The following is a 20,714-nucleotide window of genomic DNA, read 5'->3' as shown; positions in this document are numbered from 1 at the left end:
GGGCCCGGCGCGGGCAGCTCGCGCCCGGGAAGGTCGGCCGCGGTGCGCCGGGTGCCGCGGGGAGGGCGCACGGGGACGCGGCGGGCCGGGCGGCGGCGAGCGACTGAGACACAGCAGCGGCGCCGGCGTCTGGTGTCGCCTGCGGCCCCTGCCTTCCCGGCGCGCAGCTCGCCTCCTGCCGCGGCCGCAACCTGCGGCGCCCGAGCTCCGAGGGCGCATCCCCGGGCGCTGGGCCCGAGGCGGCCAAGACGGCGGGCCGGCCGGGCACGGGGCGGCGGACGCTGTGCTGCGGGCTGCGCTGGTGGGGGGCGGCGGGCCGCGGCGCGGGCCCGGGGCCCGGCGCGTGCGGCTGGGAGGCGCTGTGGGGAGCGGGCGCTCGGGCGGCGGCTGGGGCCATGGCCGAGGGCGGCGGGGGCGCGCGGAGGAAGGCGCCGGCGCTGCTCGAGGCCGCCCGCGCGCGCTACGAGAGCCTGCACATCTCGGACGATGTGTTCGGCGAGTCAGGCCCGGACAGCGGCGGGAACCCCTTCTACAGCACCTCGGCCGCCTCGCGCTCCTCCTCGGCCGCCTCCTCGGACGACGAGCGCGAGCGCCCGGGCCTCCCGGGGACTCCAGCCGGCCCGCCGCCGCCGCCCGGCGCCCAGGGCGCGCAGGATCCTGAGGAGGACGAGGCCGGCGCGGGCTGGAGCACCGCGCTGCGGGACCGCCCGCCCCCGCGCTTCGAGGACACCGGCGGTAAGGGGCGGCTGGCGGGCAGGGGTGTGGGGGCGCGGCGCGCGGATCCTGGCCTGGGAGAGTACCTTGCAGATGCCCCGTGGGCGGTTCCGGCAGTGGCAGCTGTGCGTTCCAGGAAACAAATGAGGTTGCGGGAGCAGGGGATTTGAACTGCGAGATCCCTACGCTCCTGGGGGGCTCCAGATTCCTCTTGGGTGGGGGCTCCGGCCGGCGCTCTGGCCGAGGACGCGGGCTTCCAGGGACTGTCTTCACTGGATGGGCGTGTCCCAGCGTTCTACCCCGGAAACCGGTCACACCTGTAGGGGTCGGACCTCCGGGATGGATTCAAGTTGGACTTTCCTAGGATTCTTGACCAGTAATGAGGCGTGATGGGGTTGGGGAGGGCGGGGATCGTTCTGCTCTGAGGGCCGCAGAGCAGTCGTCACCCAGGGAGTGCCACGGGTGAGGCAGGTGGTGATTGGAGCCTGACCCAGGGAGTGGTTTAATCGGTTTAGTTTTCGCTTTAATCTGAGAAACTTTCCCTGTCCGCGCCCCTGGGAATCTCTTGTTGAGAACGGAGACTGAAGGGACCGCTTAAGCAGCGTTCAGGTGCCTGGTGCCTCTGGTAGGCGCGCTCAGGTGTGTTCCGCTGACCATTGCCGTGGACAAGCCGGGGGCGCCTGGAGAAGGTGGCCGGAGGGCTGGCCGCTCCGCCTGCTGTAGTTCTGACTGCTTGCTTTCGCGGGAGTTGGGTTTTAAACTATCACCACATAGCCTGCAGAAGCTCGGCGGCCTTGCCCTTCGGAGAACCAGCCTCCCTTCCTGCTGCTCCTCCTCGTTGCACCACCCACCAGCCAGGATCCTAAACGCCATGTTCATCTGCACCAGTGTGCGCAGCCCGTGTTGATGAGGGCCAGGGAGTGGCTACCCTGGGCACCATGCGGCTCTTCTTGTGGCTTTTTCTGGTTCTTGTTCACCGAGTCGGGAACATGGGGTATAGGAGGGCAGGCCCAAGGAACCTCTGGCAGGTGCCTGCACTCGCGGCTTCTAGGATGTCAGGCTGCAGCCTGCCAGGAGGCTGGTAGGGTTGGCCTGCCCCTCTCTGGAAGGAGTGGGCTGCGAACCCCTGGCAGGTTGCAGGGTGGAGGTGCTGCGCTCCAGCTGGGCTTGCAAGGTCCGGGCTCCCTGTGCAGTGTTTTGGGGCTGGAATTAAGAGTTTGGGAATTTTCAGAATCACTCACTCAGCACAGTTATTTTATACGGCCCTGCGTTTTCCAGGCTGTCATTAAGGTCTTCCTACTGTGGACAGCTGTTTTCCGTATTGGCTCTTTAAGAATTGTACCATCGCGGAGCCCTGGTTTGACAGAATTGTGCTGTGAGCATCTGTGATCCAGTTTGCAGCTTGGAACAGCTGAGATACAAATCCACCTGGGAGAATGCAGCAAGTCTATCCCAGGCCAAAATAAGGAATTGTGCCAGGTTAGGCCTAGTTATGGCCCGAGTGTGCTGGTGTGAGAAGGCTGAGCACACTGTAATAGATTTTAAAGCAATCTTGTATTTCTTAGTAGCTTGTAAATGGGAACAATTCTGCAGCAGTCATTTAATCTAGCCACTGCAGCACTTACGCTCATGTAGCGCAGTATCGTGTGTCATTTGGCATTAGGTTCAAATTCTGCCTCCTGAAGATGCCCGTGAAGTCCCCACCTGGACCTAAAAATTACAGCCAAGCCCCTTAACCAAAGACATTAGTAGGTGGTTGTTGGCATGTAGACTGGCTTTGTTTTCCTTTTTTGTGTGACATCTTTAAAACCCTTTTAAATCCACATCTAATTTAGAATTTCCTCTCTGCAACACCCTCTCCCAGAGGGAAATTGGAGGTGGAGATTGGGGAGATGAGACTGGTGTCTTGTTAAGCTTGAGTTCAGATTTTCCTGAAACAATGGAATATGATTTATGGAAGCTGAAAACAGATGTGGGAATATACAGGGGTAGTCAGAGAAGGTGCTTACACCTAGTGGTGTGGAGAGAGATGGATGTGTTTATTAAGAGGGCAGGAGCCCAGCCCAGCCACTATGAGAGGTATAGCCTGCTGGATTTATGAAGTGTATCTAAGACACTCTCAAAAGCATGTGTTCCTCACTTGCAAGGAATGCAGCCTGGAGCTCTCTCTTCGGTCTTTGTCCCCCAGTTTGTTAAGGAGTGAGTGGGGTGGGGTTGGGAGAAGAGCAAGCAGGTGACACATCCATCTGTAATTGGGCTTCATAATAGGAACTTTGTCACCAAAATTGCTGTCACTGCTGGTGTCAACAAGGAAAGCCCAGAATTCTAGATTCACAGATGAGGCTTTCTGCCTTGCTCCTGTTGTAACAACAGGTGTGCATACAGGTAAGTCAAGGTGTGTCGTATGTGAGCACACAGATGTGGAAATGTGTAACTGTGCTGTGTGTGAATGTGTTCTGTTCATGCTAGTTTGCACCGAGTAGGGTTCCTTCTATCAGAAAGAGGTTACAACTGCTGCTTCCTAGCCTTCCAATGCTCTAGAAACCTTTTCTGGGAGTCCCTGTACCCGAGGGAGGTAGACACCAAGACCACTGTACATGTGGCCCCTGCGGTGCGGGTGCTCACAGTAAGGAGATGCCTGGTGTCCAGCTGAGAGGAGGAGGCAGCAGAGCTAGACCTGGGGCCAACCCTAACAGCAGCATTTCTGTAGTTGAGGATACCAACCATTCTTCAAGCTGTCCTAGTCCATCCAGCCCCTTCCTTCTGTTTTCAGCATAGTTAGCGTCCTGGAGTAGGCTCTTGGAATTGCAGCCAGCAATTATAGGTGGGGAGGGACCTCTCGCCACCCCTTGTCTTCTGTCACCTCTGCCAGGTTCTGGCTATGCTTTCAGGTGTGGAATCCCTTCCAGATGCTCTAAATGTAAACACTGCTTGCAGGGCTGTCGACGGGCTCTTCACCCCTGCCAGGATGGAGGGTCAGTCTGGGAGCTGCACTGCTCCCTGGGAGCTCAGGGCCCAGGACCCTCTCTTACTGGGCCTTGGCAGCAGATGTCCCTGAAACAGTCCCCGCAAGCTGTCAGCCTTGCCTGCTCACTGCACAAATAACCAACACAGCATGCGAGCTCACTCTCTGGAAACAACATGAAATTCAGGCCCGTCTGCCCTTTGGTTTTTTTAATTCCAAGCAGTCCTGTGATCTGTTCCCTCTGAAGAGGCAACGAAACAGGCAGATTCACACATGCTGCAGGGTCCCCGTCTGTTTGGTTTTGTCGGGTCCTTTGTCGTTGGGGGCTGGGATCTGAGCCATTGGCTCTTTCTGTTAGAGGCTGGACTTCATCAAAGAGGTTTTCTCTGCCCATGGACAGCAGCCTTCTCATCACTCGCTAGGGAGGCATGACCTTGGGAAGGGGGAGAGACACATATGGCCCTGACAGTTAATGAATCTTATCTTCCAAGTTTGTCCTTGGTTTATTTGGTTTAAAGCCTTTTTGACTAGCAAGTAACAAGAGAGAATTTTTTTTCCTCTGAAAATCAGATTTAAACCAAGACTGTCTGCTTTGAAGCTGTTTGTGAGCTCAGATATCTGGATCTGTCTCTATAATGTTCTGGGTAGACGCTTGCTCCACCTTTAGTGCTACCTCCGATTCTGCAACTGCAGGAGGAACTTCGAACCTTGGTGGACTACAAGAGAAACTTTGGGCAACGCTCCCTAAGAAATCCAGTGCCAGACTACCATGTGCCCTCATGCCATGGCCTCACTGTTGGGCTCCTTTCCCAGTGTCTGTGTGCTAGGTGAACCAGGCACCTGGAGAGAACCAGTAGTTCTCTTTGTAGCTCGCTTTGTCATGCATTATCACACTTACTCTTCACAAGCACACTGGCAGAACAATTGCCATGTCTGCTTTAAGGAGAATACACGTGTGTCTATGAGCCAGTGTCTGATGGGGGTGAGGTTACCTGGTTAAGTAATTACCATCCAACTATTCAGACTTGATTATTTGGGAAAAGTAAAACCACTAGAACTTTTTTTTAAATAACTATTTTACTTATTTATTTGAGAGATAGAGTTACAGACAGAGGGAGCGAGAGACAGAGATGGGTCTTCTGTCTGCTGGTTCACTCTCTAAATGGCCGCAACAGTTGGAGTTGAGCCGATCCAGAGCCAGGAGCTTATTCCAGGTCTTCCATGTGAGTGCAGGGGCCCAAGCATTTGGGCCATCTTCTGCTGCTTTCCCAGACCATTAGCAGGGAGCTGGATGGAAAGAGGAGCAGCTGGGACTAGGATTGCCACCCACTAGAACATTTTTAAGTCAAAATATTTTGAGACAAACGTTGATTATAGTACATGGGATTGCATTTAACTTTGTTGGGGGGTGGTTTACAGTTCTTTGAGTTTTAACACATGAATGGATTTGTGTCATCAGCACCACAGTCCCCATATGGAAGAGAAGAACCTAGAATTTTTCTGGTTCCTTATTTGATCCTTGCTCTCCCTGTGTCCTGTCATGGGGGCTTATAGTGTTCTGCAGGAGGTAGGCTTTGACACACTGCAGCAAGTTTTGGAATCTAAATCCTACCTTCCTTTTTAAGAACGTGACTATATTTTTTTTCTTATTAGCACGTAATATGTATTCATTTTGGAAAGCAAATAAAAATGAGAAGAATGATTAAAAGCTCTTTAGAATCCCATTGTCTTTAATTACTAAGCAATAACTACAGTTGACATATTGAACCTATACTTCAGAGATTTTAGATTACATATTGTGAGGGAGACATTTTTTTTTAAAGACTTATTTATTTGAAAGAGTTATAGAGAGAGGGAGAGAGAGAGACACAGAGAGATATCTTCCATCTGCTGGTTCACTCTCCAAATGGATGGGCTATGAGCCAGGATCTTCTTCTGGGAGACCTGATTTTTAATTGTAATTAATATATGTGAACATTTTCCCATTTGCATTTTTAAAAGATATTTTAGTGAATCCGTAATATTCTATGGTTCCCTTTGGTTAGCACTGAGGTGTTTCTTTGTTTTGTTTTGTTTTTTGCTGTTATATTGATGTTATGATGAATAGTCTTGAAGCGTAAGTTTGTGGGCACATCCTTAATGTATATCTTAGTATAAAATGATGAAAAAGATTTTATCCATTTTTTAAGGTTTCGATAGCTGTTGTGAAAGAACCTTCCAGAGATGTAACTACTTAAACTCATGCCAGCAGTATGCTAGAGAGTCCATGAGAACCTATGCTAGCCTACAAGGCAGCACACCAGTGTCTGATTCCCTCGGGTAGGGTGGCTCTTAGGATACTGTTTGATTTAGTAAAAGTCACTGGGATGTGATTCACCTGTAGTGCATGAGTCATTAGTGCACAGATCAGTGAGTTCTTACATGTGTACACCCATGTACCTACCACCCAGATCAAGGTAAAGAACAGGCCCAGCACCCCAAGAGCTCCATCCTGCCTTTCCCCTAGAGGCAGCCACTGTTCTCTTCTTTTTTAAAAGATGTATTTATTTTATTTGAAAGGCAGAGTGATAGAGAGTATGCGAGTGCAAGATCTTCTATCTACTGATTTACTCCCCAAATGGCCACAACAGCTGGAGCTGAGCAGCCACAAGAAATCCACCTAGGTCTCCTGTGTGAACGGCAGGGACCCTGGCTCATGAGCCATCTGCTGCTTTTCCAGGCACATTATTAGGAAGGCAGATTGGAAGCAGAGCAGCTTGGACTTGAAGTGGCACTTGGGTGTGGGCTGTGGGCATCCTAAATGATGCCCGTGCCATACTTGCTCTGGTAGCTGTTATTCTGACTTCTATCACCGTAGGTCAGTGTTGCTTGTTATATTGTTTTATCTTTAAGATTCATCTATGTTATTGAATGTAGCAGCCTCAGTTTTGTATTGCTGGGTAGTACTCCATTATCCAAACATGCTACAGTTAATCCATTTTTCTACCTGTGGGCATTGGGGTTCTTCCAAGTTTGGGGGCTTTTATAAATGAAGCTGTGACAAGCATTCTTGCATGTAGTTTTTTAAAAAGTATTTATTTGAGAGAGAGCACAATACTCCCATTGCTTGGTTCATTCCCTGAAAGTCCACCATGCCCCTAGTTCCACTGGCTAGGGCCAAAGCCAGGAGCCTGGAACTCCACCCAGGTCTCCCACATGGATGGCAGTAACCCAGTTACTTGAGCCATTACTGCTGCCTTCCAGGGGCTGCATTAGCAGGAAGCTGGAGTCCGGAGGCGGAGGCAGGTGCTACACACAGATACTCTAATGGGGATATAGGCATCTTAGCTAACCAGCATCTTAACCCCTAAGCCAAACATCTTATCCCTTGCATGTGTTTTTTTTGATGGACATGGACATCATCTGTCTTTGACATTTATACCTAGGAGTGGGATTGCTGGGTCATAGGGTAGGTATATGTTTACCTTCAGAATAAGGTCTTTCATCCTGGGCATATTGACATTTTGTAGTAGGTAATTCTTTGTGGGGGCTGTTCTGTGCATGGTAGGACAGCTAGCAGCATTCCAGGCCTCTACTCACTAAATGCCCTCTTCCCCAGTTGAGTCAATCAAATGTGTCTCCAGATATTTCCAAGTGTCCCCTTGGGGCAAAATTACTAGTCACTGAAAACCTCTGCTTCAGTAGTTGCTGTCAAATGGTTTTCCAATTTACACTGCCACCAACAATGTATGAGATACCTGTGCATTAATTGAGCAGGCACACTGATCCCTGCTGGGATAAAATGATAAGGAAGACATGTCCCCTGGGGTCCAGTAGGAGAGACAAAGTGAGGAAAAAGAGGTAAGTGTCTCTCTCGGGTGAGTGGTGTGATCAAGGTGAACAGGAACGTGTGTGGGATTCCCAAGGTGTGGGCCAGGAATAGCTGGTGCTTTTGGCAGAGATGGCCCCAATGCTGCATCTTCAACAAAACAGAATTAGCCAGGTGAAGAGGAAGGAGAAGCGACTGACGCAGGAGAGCAGTTTGGGCAAAGGCAGGCAGGTGAGAGAACAGATGCCATTTTTAACCGTAGGCAGGGAACGCTACATGCCCCGTAACTCAGCTTCCTTAAAATGTGTATTTAGAATAGGATCCATGGAGAAATGCCAGGGTCTTTAAGGAAGGAAAAAGGAAAATGATAACAATAGGTAATGTAATAAAGTCATTATTGGTATGTGGAAGCACAAAGTACATCAAAAAGTTCATGGAAGATGAAGTTAAAAGAGGAGTTCATTTTGGTGCAGATTTTTTCTGTTGAATTTTAGTTCTTAATTTAGATATAAATTATTTATCAAATAGATGACTTCTGTTTCCTCCTATTCTGTGGTTATCCCTTTCACCTTAAAAAAAAAAAATGTATTTAAAGATAGAGTCAGAGATCCTCCATCTGCTAGTTTACTCTCCCAACTTCTGTAACAGCCCTGACTGGGCAAGGCCAAAGCCAGGAGCCAGGAACACTCTCGGGGTCTCCCATGCAGATGGCAGGGACCAAAGCACTGGAGCCATCACCTGTTTTCTCCTGGGGAAGCTGGACTGGAGAGCAGAGCTGGGTCTCGAACTTGGGCTCTCCAGTATGGGCTGCAGGAACCCGAGTGGCAGCCTAACTGTTGCACCATATCTGCCGCGGTCCAAGGATATTTTGGAATCCATGCATAGTTTTTTCATAATGCATGTTTTCATGAACTTTTTGAAGACCCCTTGGCGTGGATTTCAAAAGTTTTCTGCACCAAAATAAACTTGCCTTTTAATCCCATCTCCCATAAACTTTTTGAAGTCTCTGTTAGTCAGCTTTTCGTGTCTTTGACTAAAATACCTGCGAGGAGCTTCTTAGGAAGGAGGATTTATTTCAGCTCGCAGTTTGGAGCTTCACAGTCTGAAATCAGGCAGCCCTGTTGGCGCAGCCATCTGATGAGGCTGAAGGGTGCCGGAGGGATGATCGCATGGTAAGCCATGAAGCAGAGAGGATGTGGGCCGATCTTGGCTAATTAACCAGCCCTCTGATAAGAACTACCTGCCAGAGTCACACCCTCTGTGTCCTAAGACCTCTTCCTGGGTCCACCTCCTGGACAATAGTTAGATCAAGTCTCCATCCTTAGTCCATTCATCATTAACCCAAGGCCTCTGCTCAAGTTTGGAGGGCCAAATCCTGTTCAATCCACGATGGTATCCTTGTGTGATCTGGGGGTGGAGTGATGTCAGGCTAGAAGAATAACACCTAAAATATCTCACTGTGGAAGGCGGTGCTTGGCACATGGCAGAAAGAGCTTTCTTCCTTCTTGTTTGCGAGTTCTAGGGAGGATTGCTACTAAAGCAGGAACAGCTGGGCACTCTTGATTGCGTATTTAAGAAGTCACTTTCATTAAAACCTTTAGAAGCCCAGATTCTTCCACCTCTGCTGTCCCTGCCATTGTTGCCAACTTTAGCTGGGACAGCGTCCCTCCTTTGCAGGGTACTGGAGCTTTTGTCTACTTGGATTTCCAGTTCCACTCTTGTCTGTGGCGTAACAGTGATATTTTATAAACATAAGCATCATCTACTTCTCTGCTGCAAACCATCCTGTGGCTTCTCATGCAAGCCGGAAGGAGCTCTGGATTCCTCACTATAGCTTCCAGGTTCACAGGCCACCCTGCATGTCCTCTCCAGTATCAGCTTGTCTTACTGTCAGGTCTGTTCCACTTCATCTTCTGTCCATCCGGGAGCCTCTGTCTTCCTGACCCTTATCCGGCAGATGCTTCCTCCCTGTGTTTGAATGGTAACCCTTGCTTGTTGGCCGGCTCCTCATTCAGATAGCACCATCTCCAAGAACCTAAAATCACCACTGTTCCTTGGGTGGCTCCAAGCACCAGTTGCCATCCTGCATAAGCTAATTCATTTCCCACATATGCAGAGGCCTTGTATGCTTTTGGTCACAGAACATAAGTACTTACTTTTTGTTGAATGATTAAATGAACAAAAGAATAGATGGCTGAAGAAGTAGATTTTTGTAAAAAAAAAAAAAGATTTATTTATTTGAAAGGCAATGACAGAGAGGGAGGGAGAGACACAGATCCACAGATCTTCCATTCGCTAGTTCATTCTCCAAATGACTGTGCCACGTAAAAACCAGGAGCCTAGAAATCCATCAGGGACTCCCACATAGGTGGCAAGGGGCCCAAACACACTTGGACCAGCTTTCATTGTTCTCCCAGGCCCAGTAGCAGGGAGCTGAATCAGAAGTAGAGCAGCTGGGACTTTAACCAGCATTCTGATATGGGATGCTGACATCAAAATCACCAGCTTACCCCACTGTGCCACAACGCCAGACCCCAAAGTAGATATGTTTTCTAAGATTTATTTTATTGATTTGAGAGACAGAGTTACAGAGAGAGACAGAGGAGATCTCCCCTCTGCTGGTTCACACTCTAAAAGGCCACAACAGCTGGGGCTGCGCCAGGCTGAAGCCAGGAGCCTGGAACTTCATCATGATCTTCCATGTGGGTGCCAGGGACCCAAGTACTTGGGTCATCTTCTGCTTTCCAAGGCTTATTAACAGGCAGATAAGTAGCTGGGAATCAAACTGGCACTCCAGTGTGGGATGCCAGCATCACAGGTGGTTGCTTAACCTACCCACTGTGCCACAATTCTCCCCCCACCCTAGACATGTGATTTTGATGTTTCAAAGCGTCATGGCAAAGGCATCAGAAAATGGAATCACCTTAGAGGTCACTGAAGGACAAAGAGATGAATTTTCTCTAGTTTGGGGAACAGCGTTACAAAGAGAACATAGATTAGAACAACAGATGAATTGTACAGAGTGAGTAGTGAGAGTCCTGAGCCTTTACACAGCTGGGGAACGTGACATCTTCCACCAATGCCATCTTTAACACGTGTTCCTGGAACTCCCACTGCTGGGTGGACTGCAAGACGCTTTGAGGTTTTCTGTGAGTACAATTTGCATCAAAATGCATGGGGAAAGCAGCCTGCATCACCTCCCTCCTCTGCCTGGAGTGAGGCTTGCTTTACTCAGGTCTCAGCACTGGAGGTAACTAGAAATGTCCTTTTCTTTAAGGTTGATGGGGTGAATTTTAGGTAAATAACAGCCAGTACATATTCACACTGTGTGGGGAGGCCTTGTGAAACAACAGGTTAAACTGCCGCTGGAGCACCTGTGTCCCATGTTGGAGGACTTGGATTGTGGCCTGGCTCTGCTTCTGATCTAGCGTCCTGCTAATGCACACCTTGTGTATTTGGATCCCTGCCACTTACGTGAGAAACCTGGATGGAGCTCTTGTCTCCTGACTTTGGCTTGGACCAGCTCTGGCTGTTGGCAGGCTTTTAGGAGGTTAACCAGTGGATGGAAGATCTCTCTCTATATATAAATCTCCCTCAACCTTTCAATCTCTGTCTTTTCCTCTCTCTCATTATCTTTCAAATAAAAATAAGTAAACTTTAAAATTCACAGTGTATCATAGATTTATAGATGTATTCTTTTCAAGAAGTGTAGCAGAGAAGAAATAAAAGACCTCCAAAGATTTTGAATCGGATTCAGATGAAATTCAGGGCGATGGCAGACTATCTGGGCAGTAGGAATCTCTGAGAGGGTGCAGCCCACATGTCCAAGACAGTGAGGGTTGTTGATGCTTGGGTGGAAAGGAGAGCAGAACTCCAGGTAGTGTTTCTCAGAAAGTCACTGTGTTTGCAGACAGATGCCCTTGGGTGCCAGGCCCTGCTCTGGTTTTAGACGGTTACCTCCTGCAAGGGTGGCCCCAAGCACCTGAAGGCATCATACAAGATCTGACACAGGAGGCTGTCAGCCTTGTAGCCTTTTCTTTGCCTTTTTTAGGCTTCTAAGGATCACACCAGTGTCCCTGCTGCCAGAGGACAAACGTGAGTTGAGTTGAGCCTACCAACACGCCTACATCCTGTCAGCAAGTCAGCAGTCTTAAAATGAGATTGTTTGGGAAACCAAAGCAAAGCAGCTTTGAAAAGGAAAGGTTTTGAGTGTGCACTTTATATCTTCCTTTGACTACATTGTATTCTTTTGATATATATTTATAGAATATCTGATGTATACCAAGCCCTAAACCAGCCTAGGTCCTAAGGATGAAGACAGACAGGTGGCCCATGAGTAATTGTAGGGCAGTGTAATACTATATGATACAGTGTGATACAGATGCATCCCGGAGGAGCCTGCTTGCAGATGTGTTTAGAGCCACAGAAAACTTGATGGATACAGGTGCACCAAGCAGAAGGGATTGTTTGCTCAAAACCCTGCTCCTTGACAGCTCCAAAGAGTCTCCCTCAGAGAAAGAACATGGAGGTTGGCAGGCCTGGAGTCTGGCTATGAATAGGGGTGTGGGTGTCTGTGCGCAGACTCTGATCTGCAGCCAATAACGTGATTCCATTAAAGAGTACAGCTGAGTGGCCAGTGTTGTGGCACAGCAGGTTAAGCCACCACCTGTGATGCCAGATTCCCTTATCAGAACACCAGTTCAGTTCCCAGCTGCTCAGCTCCCTGTTAATGCACCTTGGAAAGTAGCAGAAGATGGCCCAAGTGCTTGGGCCCCTGCCACCCACGTGGGAGACCCAGGTAGAGTTCTAGGATTCTGGCTTTGGCCTGGCCCAGCCCTGGCCTTTGTGGCCATTTGGGGAATGAACCAGGTGGAAGATCTTTCTTGATCTCGATCTATACACAAACCCCTCCTCCCCATCTCATCTCTTCTGTCACTCTGCTTTTCAAATAAATAAATAAATCTTTTTTAAAAATGGATATAGGGGCCAGCATTGTGGCATGGTAGGTAAACCTGCTTCCTGCGATGCCAGCATCCCATATGGTGCCAGTTCATGTCGTGGCTGCTCCACTTCCGATCCAGCTCACTGCTGGTGGCCCAAGAAAGCCATAGAAGATGCCCCAAGCACCCACTTGAGAGACCAGGATGAAGCTCCTAGCCCCTGGCTTCAGCCTGACTCAGCCTGGGCCATTGCAGCCATGTGAGGATGAGGAGTGAACCAGCAGATGGAAGCACTCTCTTTCTCTCTCTCTCTCTCTCTCTCTCTCTCTCTCTGTATATAACTCTGCCTTTAAAAAATGGAATACAGTTAAAGACAGTAGTTAAAACAAATTATATTACCCTGGAAGTTGTACTGGGAATCCAAGTGGTGGTTGTGGAGTTAAAGGAAAAGTAGTACTTTTTTTCTTGATAGTTTTAGCATTGTATCTGATTTTTTAAAAAATATACATGTAAAATTTTATTTAGATGCATTGGTAAAATATCATACATGGCTTTGAACTGAAGTCCCTTTTTACCCTTTTCCCACTATTTTTTTTGTTGTAATCCCCTTCCCCTTCCCTCCTGAATCTCTATTGATGCACAAGCACATTTGTAAATGTATAGAGTTATTTTGCAATATTTGTTCTTGAATAACAAACATTTTCTCTCTTTTTAGACTTATTTGTTTGAAAAACAGACTGACAAAGAAAGGGAGGCAAAGGCCCAAGCCCCTGAGCCATCCTCTGCTGCCTCCCAAGCACATTAGCAGGAAGTTGGGTCACAGGCAGAGCAGCCAGCACTGAAACTGGCAGTCTGATATGGGATTCTGGCATTGAAACTAGAGGCTTAACATGCTATGCCACATTAGCCCCTATTATCTCACTTTATAACCATTTTAAAATCAAGCTCTTATTTAGTTTTAATTTTTCTAAGGAATGGCTGCTTAACTTTTGTCAAATATCTTTTTTGCATTTATTGCTATTATTTCTTTTTTCTACATTTAAGTTTTGAAAAAATTTTTCATTTTTCATTTGAAAGGCAGAGAGAGAAAGAGAAGAGACAGAGATGCTTGCAACAGCCAGGGCTGGGCCAGGGTGAAGCCAGGAGCTGGGAACTCAATACAGGTCTCCCACATGGGTGGCAAGGAACAAGCGCTTGGACCATCATCTGCTGCCTCCCAGGGTGCATATTAGAAGGACACTGGAATCAGGAGCAGAGTTAGGACTTGAACCCAGGAACTCTGATATGGGATGTGGTTTTCAATAACCTGTGTCTTAACTGCTGTGCCAAATATGTGCCCTGCATGTAATTTCCTGGGGAAATGATTTTGTTGACATCCTGGTATTGAGCTACCCTTACATGCCTGGAATAAAGCCAGGCTGGTCTCGTCCGTAGCCCTTTACTGGACAGTTGAATTCTGTTGTTTGCTAATACAAGAGTATTTCAAAAGGTTCATGGAAAATAGAGTGAAAAGATAAGTTTATTTTGGTGCGATAAAATTGAAATCCTCGCATAGTTTTTTCATAATACATATTTCCCATGAATTTTTTGAAGATCCCTTGTATTACTTTAGGATTTCTGTAACTAATCAATCATAAGCCAGATTTGTTAATAGGCTCTCATCTTATTACTCAGGTTTGGTTATGAAAATTATGCTTGGCTTCATAAAATTAATTGGCTTATTATTTTTAATTCCCTTCTGCCATTTAACAATAGAGTTATAAATTAGCTAAAATTCAACTCTGAACCTGTCTGGCTTGGGAGCCTTTTTCTGAATATTTCTACACTTCTACAGTTTGATGATTTGTGTTTTCCTAGGAAGTCATCATTGCTTCTAGGGTTTTAAAATTTATCAGTGTAAAAAGTTCCATATGTTCCTGATGCTCATCTTGTCTGTTTTGCACTGTCCCTTTCAGTCCCCTTTTCTTCACCCAAACCCCTTTATTCTCTCTTCTCCACCTGCTTGTTCCTTATCTTCTCCTTATGTGGGCATGTGTGAAGTTTTCTGTTTTATTGTTCTCTTTAAAGGACCAGCTTTGAGTTTATTGGCCCCTCTTACATATTTTTATTACTTCCAAGTTTCATCCTTATTATAACTTCTTTCCTTTGATTTATTAAACTACCCTAGTTGCTGTAGATGAGTATAAAGTTCTTTTTGAATTTTAAAATATTTTCTCCAGTATTGAAGACAGTTAACATTGAAATCGCATCAAATTATAAATTCTAATGTATTTTCTAAGTTTTGAAATGAAATGTTCACTTTTCCATTACTTTCAAGATTTTCTTTAGTCTTCATTTTTTTGTGTCCTCTTTGACATAGTATGTTAACATAATGTATATAGCAACTTTATTGAAGTGTGATCAAAAAGTATCCTTTAGGGCCAGCAATTTTTTTTTTTTTTTTTTTACCGGGGGCCTGCCATGGCGGGGCCAGGAGAGTGGGCTCTGTCCTGCAGGCTGCAGGGAGCCGTGGGGGCCGGTGGGAGCTTGTTGTGAGGGTCTGGAGATGCAGAGGCGTGGGCTCAGGCAGGGGAGAGTGTGACCGGCTCATCATGGAAGGAGTGCTGGGGGCCGGGATCGGCCAAGCCTGGCCCAGTCCGGCCAAGTGCAAGGCCCCCATGGCCCGAGGGAGGCAGGACGTCAAGCTGGCTCTAGGGACTTCCCAGCACCGGGTTGGGGGGACTTGGCCTGGGGACGGAGTGGGTAGGAAGCTGGGGAGGGGGCTGAGCCAGCACCGCATGACTCAGCCACTTCCACCCAGTCAGCCCCGTGGCATCTCCGTGCCTCTGCTCCAAATTCCAGCTCGCTGAGGCGGCGGGAGGCTGAGTCAGCTCGGCACAGCACGAGAGCAGAGAGCAGTGACGCCAGCATCCCACATGGGTGCCAGTTCGCATGCCATCTGCTCCAATTCCAATGCAGCTCCCTGCTAACGTGCATGAGAAAGTGGCAGAAGATGACCATTGGGCTCCTGCACCCATGCGGAATACCCAGAAAAAGCTCCTGGCTCCTGGCTTCAGACTGAGCCCTGCTCTGGCTTTGTAGGCAGTTGGAGAGTGAACCAGCACCTCTTTCTCTTTCTCTCTCTTCCTCCTTTCTCTCTTTACCTCTGCCTTTAAAATAAACAAATACATTTTTAAAAAACTTAAAAAAATAAAGTATCCTTTATATTTTTAGTTGGAAAGGTTTGTGAAGATTCTCTTTGTTGTTAAGTACATAGTTACTCTTAATAAACATGGAAGTTTAAAAATTGGGTCTATGGAAAGTAAGGGTACCTATCTTCTTTTTGTCTTTACTTTTTTTTTCTTGCTCTAGAGATATTGTCATTTGAAAAGCTAATTTTTTTTTTTACCATATTCTTCCTTTTTTAAAGCTTCTAGCTGCTATATTGTTTGGCACATACATACTTATATCTTCTATATGCTTTCCTCCAAAATTATGCCTTTAATAATGTCCTTCTTTATCCTGCTTGCACCTTTATTATTTTTATAGAAAATTTTTTTTAATACATATAAATTTCAAAAGTATAACTTTTGGATTATTGCAGTTCTTCCCCCCATAACCACCCTCCCATCCGCAAACCATCCTATCTCCTACTCTCTCTCCCATCCCATTCTTCATTAAGATTCATTTTTAATTATCTTTATGTATAGAAGATCAACTTCGTATATACTAAGTAAAAATTTCAACAGTTTGCACCCACACAGGCACACAAAGTATAAAGTACTGAAGTTTGAAGGCTCATTTTACCATTAATTCTCATAGTACATCACATTGAGGACAGAGGTCCAATATGGGGAGCAAGTGCACAGTGACTCCCGTTGTTGATTTAACAATTGACGCTCTTATTTATGACGTCAGTAATCACCCGAGGCTCTTGTCATGAGCTGCCAAGGCTATGGAAGCCTCTTGAGTTCACAAACTCTGACCTTATTTAGACAAGGCCATTATCAGAGTGGAAGTTCTCTACTCCCTTCAGAGAAAGGTACCTCCTTCTTTGATGGTCCTTTCTTTCCACCGGGATCTCACTCATAGAGATCTTTCATTTAGGTCATTTTTTTGCCACAGTGTCTTGGCTTTCCATGCCTGAGAAGCTCTCATGGGCTTTTTAGCCAGATCCTAATGCCTTAAGGGCTGATTCTGAGGCCAGAAATCTGTTTAGGGCATTTGTCATTCTATGAGTCTTCTGTATATCCCGCTTCCCATGTTGGATTGTTCTCTCCTTTTTAATTCTACCAATTATTATTATCAGACACTGGTCTTATGTCTTATTTATGTGATCCCTTTGACACTTAATCCTATCTTTATGATCAGTTATGAACTTAAGCTGATCGCTTTAACTAGTAAGATGGCATTGGTACCTGCCAACTTAATGGGATTTGGAGTCCCATGGCAGTTTTTAGCTTTACCCTTAGGGGTGAGTCTGAGGGAGTGTGTGCTGAACTGCACATCTCCTCCTTCTCTTATTTCCATTCTTCTTATTATTATTGTTATTTTTTTTTTGACAGGCAGAGTGGACAGTGAGAGAGAGAGAGACAGAGAGAAAGGTCTTCCTTTGCCGTTGGTTCACCCCCCAATGGCCGGCGTGCTGCGGCCAGTGCACTGCGCTGATCCGAAGTCAGGAGCCAGGTGCTTCTCCTGGTCTCCCATGGGGTGCAGGGTCCAAGGACTTGGGCCATCCTCCACTGCACTCCCTGGCCACAGCAGAGAGCTGGACTGGAAGAGGAGCAACCGGGACAGAATCCAGTGCCCCGACTGGGACTAGAACCCGGTGTGCCGGCGCCGCAGGCGGAGGATTAGCCTAGTGAGTTGCGGCGCCAGCCTCCATTCTTATTTTTAACAGTGATCAATTTTCAATTGGATTTAAACACCTAAGAATAATTCTGTGTTAAGTAAAGAGTTCAACCAATGGTATGAAGTAGAAAAAAGAAAATACTAAAAAGAATAAGATAGTAAGCTGTTCCTCGACAGGACAAGGGCTGATCAAGTCATTGCTTCTCATAGTGTCAGTTTCACTTCTACAGGTTTCCTTTTAGGTGCTCGGTTAGTTGTCACAGATCAGGGAGAACATATGATATTTGTCCCTTTGGGACTGGCTTAATACACTCAGCATGATGTTTTCCAGATTCCTCCATTTTGTTGCAAATGACCAGATTTCTTTTTTTTACTGCTGCATAGTATTCCATAGAATACATATCCTATAATTTCTTTATCCAGTCTTCTGTTGATGGGCATTTAGGTTGATTCCATGTCTTAGCTATTGTGAATTTCTGCTTGCACCTTTAACCTCAAGTCCAGCTTGTCTGCTATGAATGTCTCTGTACTTGCTTTCTCCTTTGCATTTGCCTAATCTTACTCACCTAGTATATTTTTTCCAACCCTATTGGTCATGTTTTTTGAACAGTATGTAGATACACACACACACACATCATTCTTTTTTTTTCCATTTATTAAACTTTTATTTAATGAATATAAATTTCCAAAATACAGCTTATGGGTTACAATGGCTTCCCCCCTCCCATAACTTCCCTCCTGCCCGCAACCCTCCCCTTTCCCGCTCCCTCTCCCCTTCCATTCACATCAAGATTCATTTTCAATTCTCTTTATATACAGAAGATCAGTTTAGTATATATTAGGTAAAGATTTAAACAGTTTGCCCCATATAGCAACACAAAGTGAAAAAACTACTGTTGGAGTACTAGTTATAGCATTAAATAACAGTGTACAGCACATTAAAGACAGAGATCCTACATAATATTTTTTTAAAATTAATTAATTTTCTATGCCATTTCCAATTTAACACCAGGTTGTTTTTTTTCTTTTCCAATTATCTTTATATACAGAAGATCAATTCAGTATATAATTAGTAAAGACCTCATCAGTTTGTACCCACACAGAAATACAAAGTATAAAAATACTGTTTCAGTACTAGTTATAGCATCACTTCATATTAGATAACACATTAAGGACAGATCCCACATGGGGTGTAAGTACACAGTGACTCCTGTTGCTGACTTAACAATTTGACACTCCTGTTCATGGCGTCAGTAATCTCCCTAGGCTCTAATCATGAGTTGTCAGGGCTATGGAAGCCTTTAGAGTTCACTGACTTTGATCTTATTCCGATAGGGTCATAGTCAAAGTGGAAGTTCTCTCCTCCCTTCGGAGAAAGGTACCTCCTTCTTTGATGGCCCCGTTCTTTCCACTGGGATCTCACTCACAGAGATCTTTCATTTAGGTCTTTTTTTTTTCTTTTCCATGGTATCTTGGCTTTCCATGCCTACAATACTCTCATGGGCTCTTCAGCCAGATCCGAATGCCTTAAGGGCTGATTCTGAGGCCAGAGTGTTGTTTAGGACATCTGCCATTCTATGAGTCTGCTGTGTATCCCACTTCCCATGTTGGATCCTTCTCTCCCTTTTTGATTCTATCAGTTAGTATTAGCAGACACTTGTCTTGTTTGTGTGATCCCTTTGACTCTTAGACCTATCAGAGCCATCAATTGTGAGCTGAAATTAATCACTTGGACTAGTGAGATGGCATTGGTACATGCCACCTTGATGGGATTGTGTTGGAATCCCCTGGCACATTTCTAACTCCACCATTTGGAGCAAGTCCGATTGAGCATGTCCCACATTGTACATCTCCTCCCTCTCTTTTTCCACCCTTAAATTTAACAGGGATCACTTTTCAGTTAAAATTTAAACACCTAAGAATAATTGACACACATCATTCTTTCTTTGAGAAGCAGAGTGACAGAGGGGCAGAGGGAGGGAGGAAGGGGAAGGGAAGAAGAGAGTTTTTTTTCCATCTGCTGGTGCACTCCCCAAATTGTCACAACAGCCAGCATTAGGCTTGCCTGAAGCCAAGAGCCAGGAACTCCATCTGAGTCGCATATGGGTAGCAGGAGGCCCAAACCCTTGGGCTAGCCAGCATCAACCGCCTTCCTAGGTACATTAGCAGCAATCGAAGTGGCTGGGGCTTAAACTAGCACTCTGATATGAGATACCAGGGTCACAGCAGAGGCTTCATCTACTGCTCCACAATGCTGGCACCAGTGGTTACATATTTTTAATACAACCTTAATAGGCTTGTTAATGTTGGATAAATCAATCCGCACATATTTAAAATAATGCCAATGTGATTTTATTCTTTTCATCTTATTTTACTGAGTTGTATTTTTCTCTTTTTCCTTGTTTTTTTTTTTTTGATATTTTGATCTAGTTAATCTTTTTTAACTTTGAGAAATTCTTATTTTTCTTTTTTAAAAACTTACTCATTTATTGGTGGTGGGGGGAGACTGATTCTATGTGATGACTTGCTCCCCAAATGCCTACAGCTCATGTAGAGTGCAGGAACCCAATCACTTGAGCCATCACCACTGCCTCACAGGGTCAGCATTAGCAGGAAGCAGAGTCAGGAGCTGAGACTTGAACCCAGGCATCTAGTGCAGGATATGAACATCTTAAACACTTGGCTGACTGTCCACTCCTCATCTTTCCATTTTTAAAGTAGCAGCTTTATTGAGATATATAGTAGGTTCCTTTATGTACAGGGGTATAGATTCCAAGACCACAGTATATGCCTGAAACCACAGATAGTACCAAATCCTATATATACTATGCTTTTTTCCTGTACATACATACCTATGATAAAATTTAATTTAGAAATTGGGTACAATAAGAGATTAGGAAAATTGATGATAAAATAAAACAATCAAAGCATTGTACTCTAATAAAAGTGTATGAATGTGATTCCTCACTCTTTGTCTCTCAAAATATCTTATTATGCATTTACCTTTTCACTTAAAGTTAAGTACTTCATAGCTTCCTAGCTTCTCTTTGGGATTTCTAAGTTGCCAGCATAGCTATGTCTGAGCATTGTGATCATTATTAAGTAAAATAAGGGTCATTTGAACACAAGGCCTGTGATACTGTGGCAACCTATCTGAGAACCTACATGGCTGCTAAGTCAGTGACAGGCAGGTAGTGTATGCAGCATGGATGCACACGACAAAGAGGTGATTCATGTCCCAGACTGATGAAGCAAAATTTTCATCACAATACTCAAAACTGAGTGCAAGTGAAAACTTGTGAATTGATTACTTTGGACTTTGATTGACTGTGAAACCACAGAAAGCAAAAGTGTAGATACAGAGGGTCTACCGTAATTCACATGCGATACAATTCACCTATTTATTATGTATAATTCAGTGGCTTTTATTATGAATTCACAGTTTGTGCAATCGTCA

The 20,714-nt window shown here is 45.9% G+C and overlaps 1 protein-coding gene across 1 annotated transcript in view; it reads left to right on the top strand.

The window, feature by feature from the left end:
• The first annotated feature begins 395 nt into the window (after positions 1–395).
• PGBD5 (piggyBac transposable element derived 5) overlaps positions 396–20,714 on the top strand; it is a 96,585-nt gene continuing 76,266 nt past the window's right edge. Inside the window, exon 1 of the mRNA XM_062211368.1 lies at positions 396–735. Coding sequence (XP_062067352.1) covers positions 396–735 — 340 coding nt within the window. The remainder of the gene's footprint in view (positions 736–20,714) is intronic.

The sequence above is a fragment of the Lepus europaeus genome, chromosome 14 (genome assembly GCF_033115175.1).
Source record: "Lepus europaeus isolate LE1 chromosome 14, mLepTim1.pri, whole genome shotgun sequence".
Lineage (NCBI taxonomy): Eukaryota > Metazoa > Chordata > Mammalia > Lagomorpha > Leporidae > Lepus > Lepus europaeus.
This window is presented reverse-complemented; position numbering and strand designations above follow the sequence as displayed.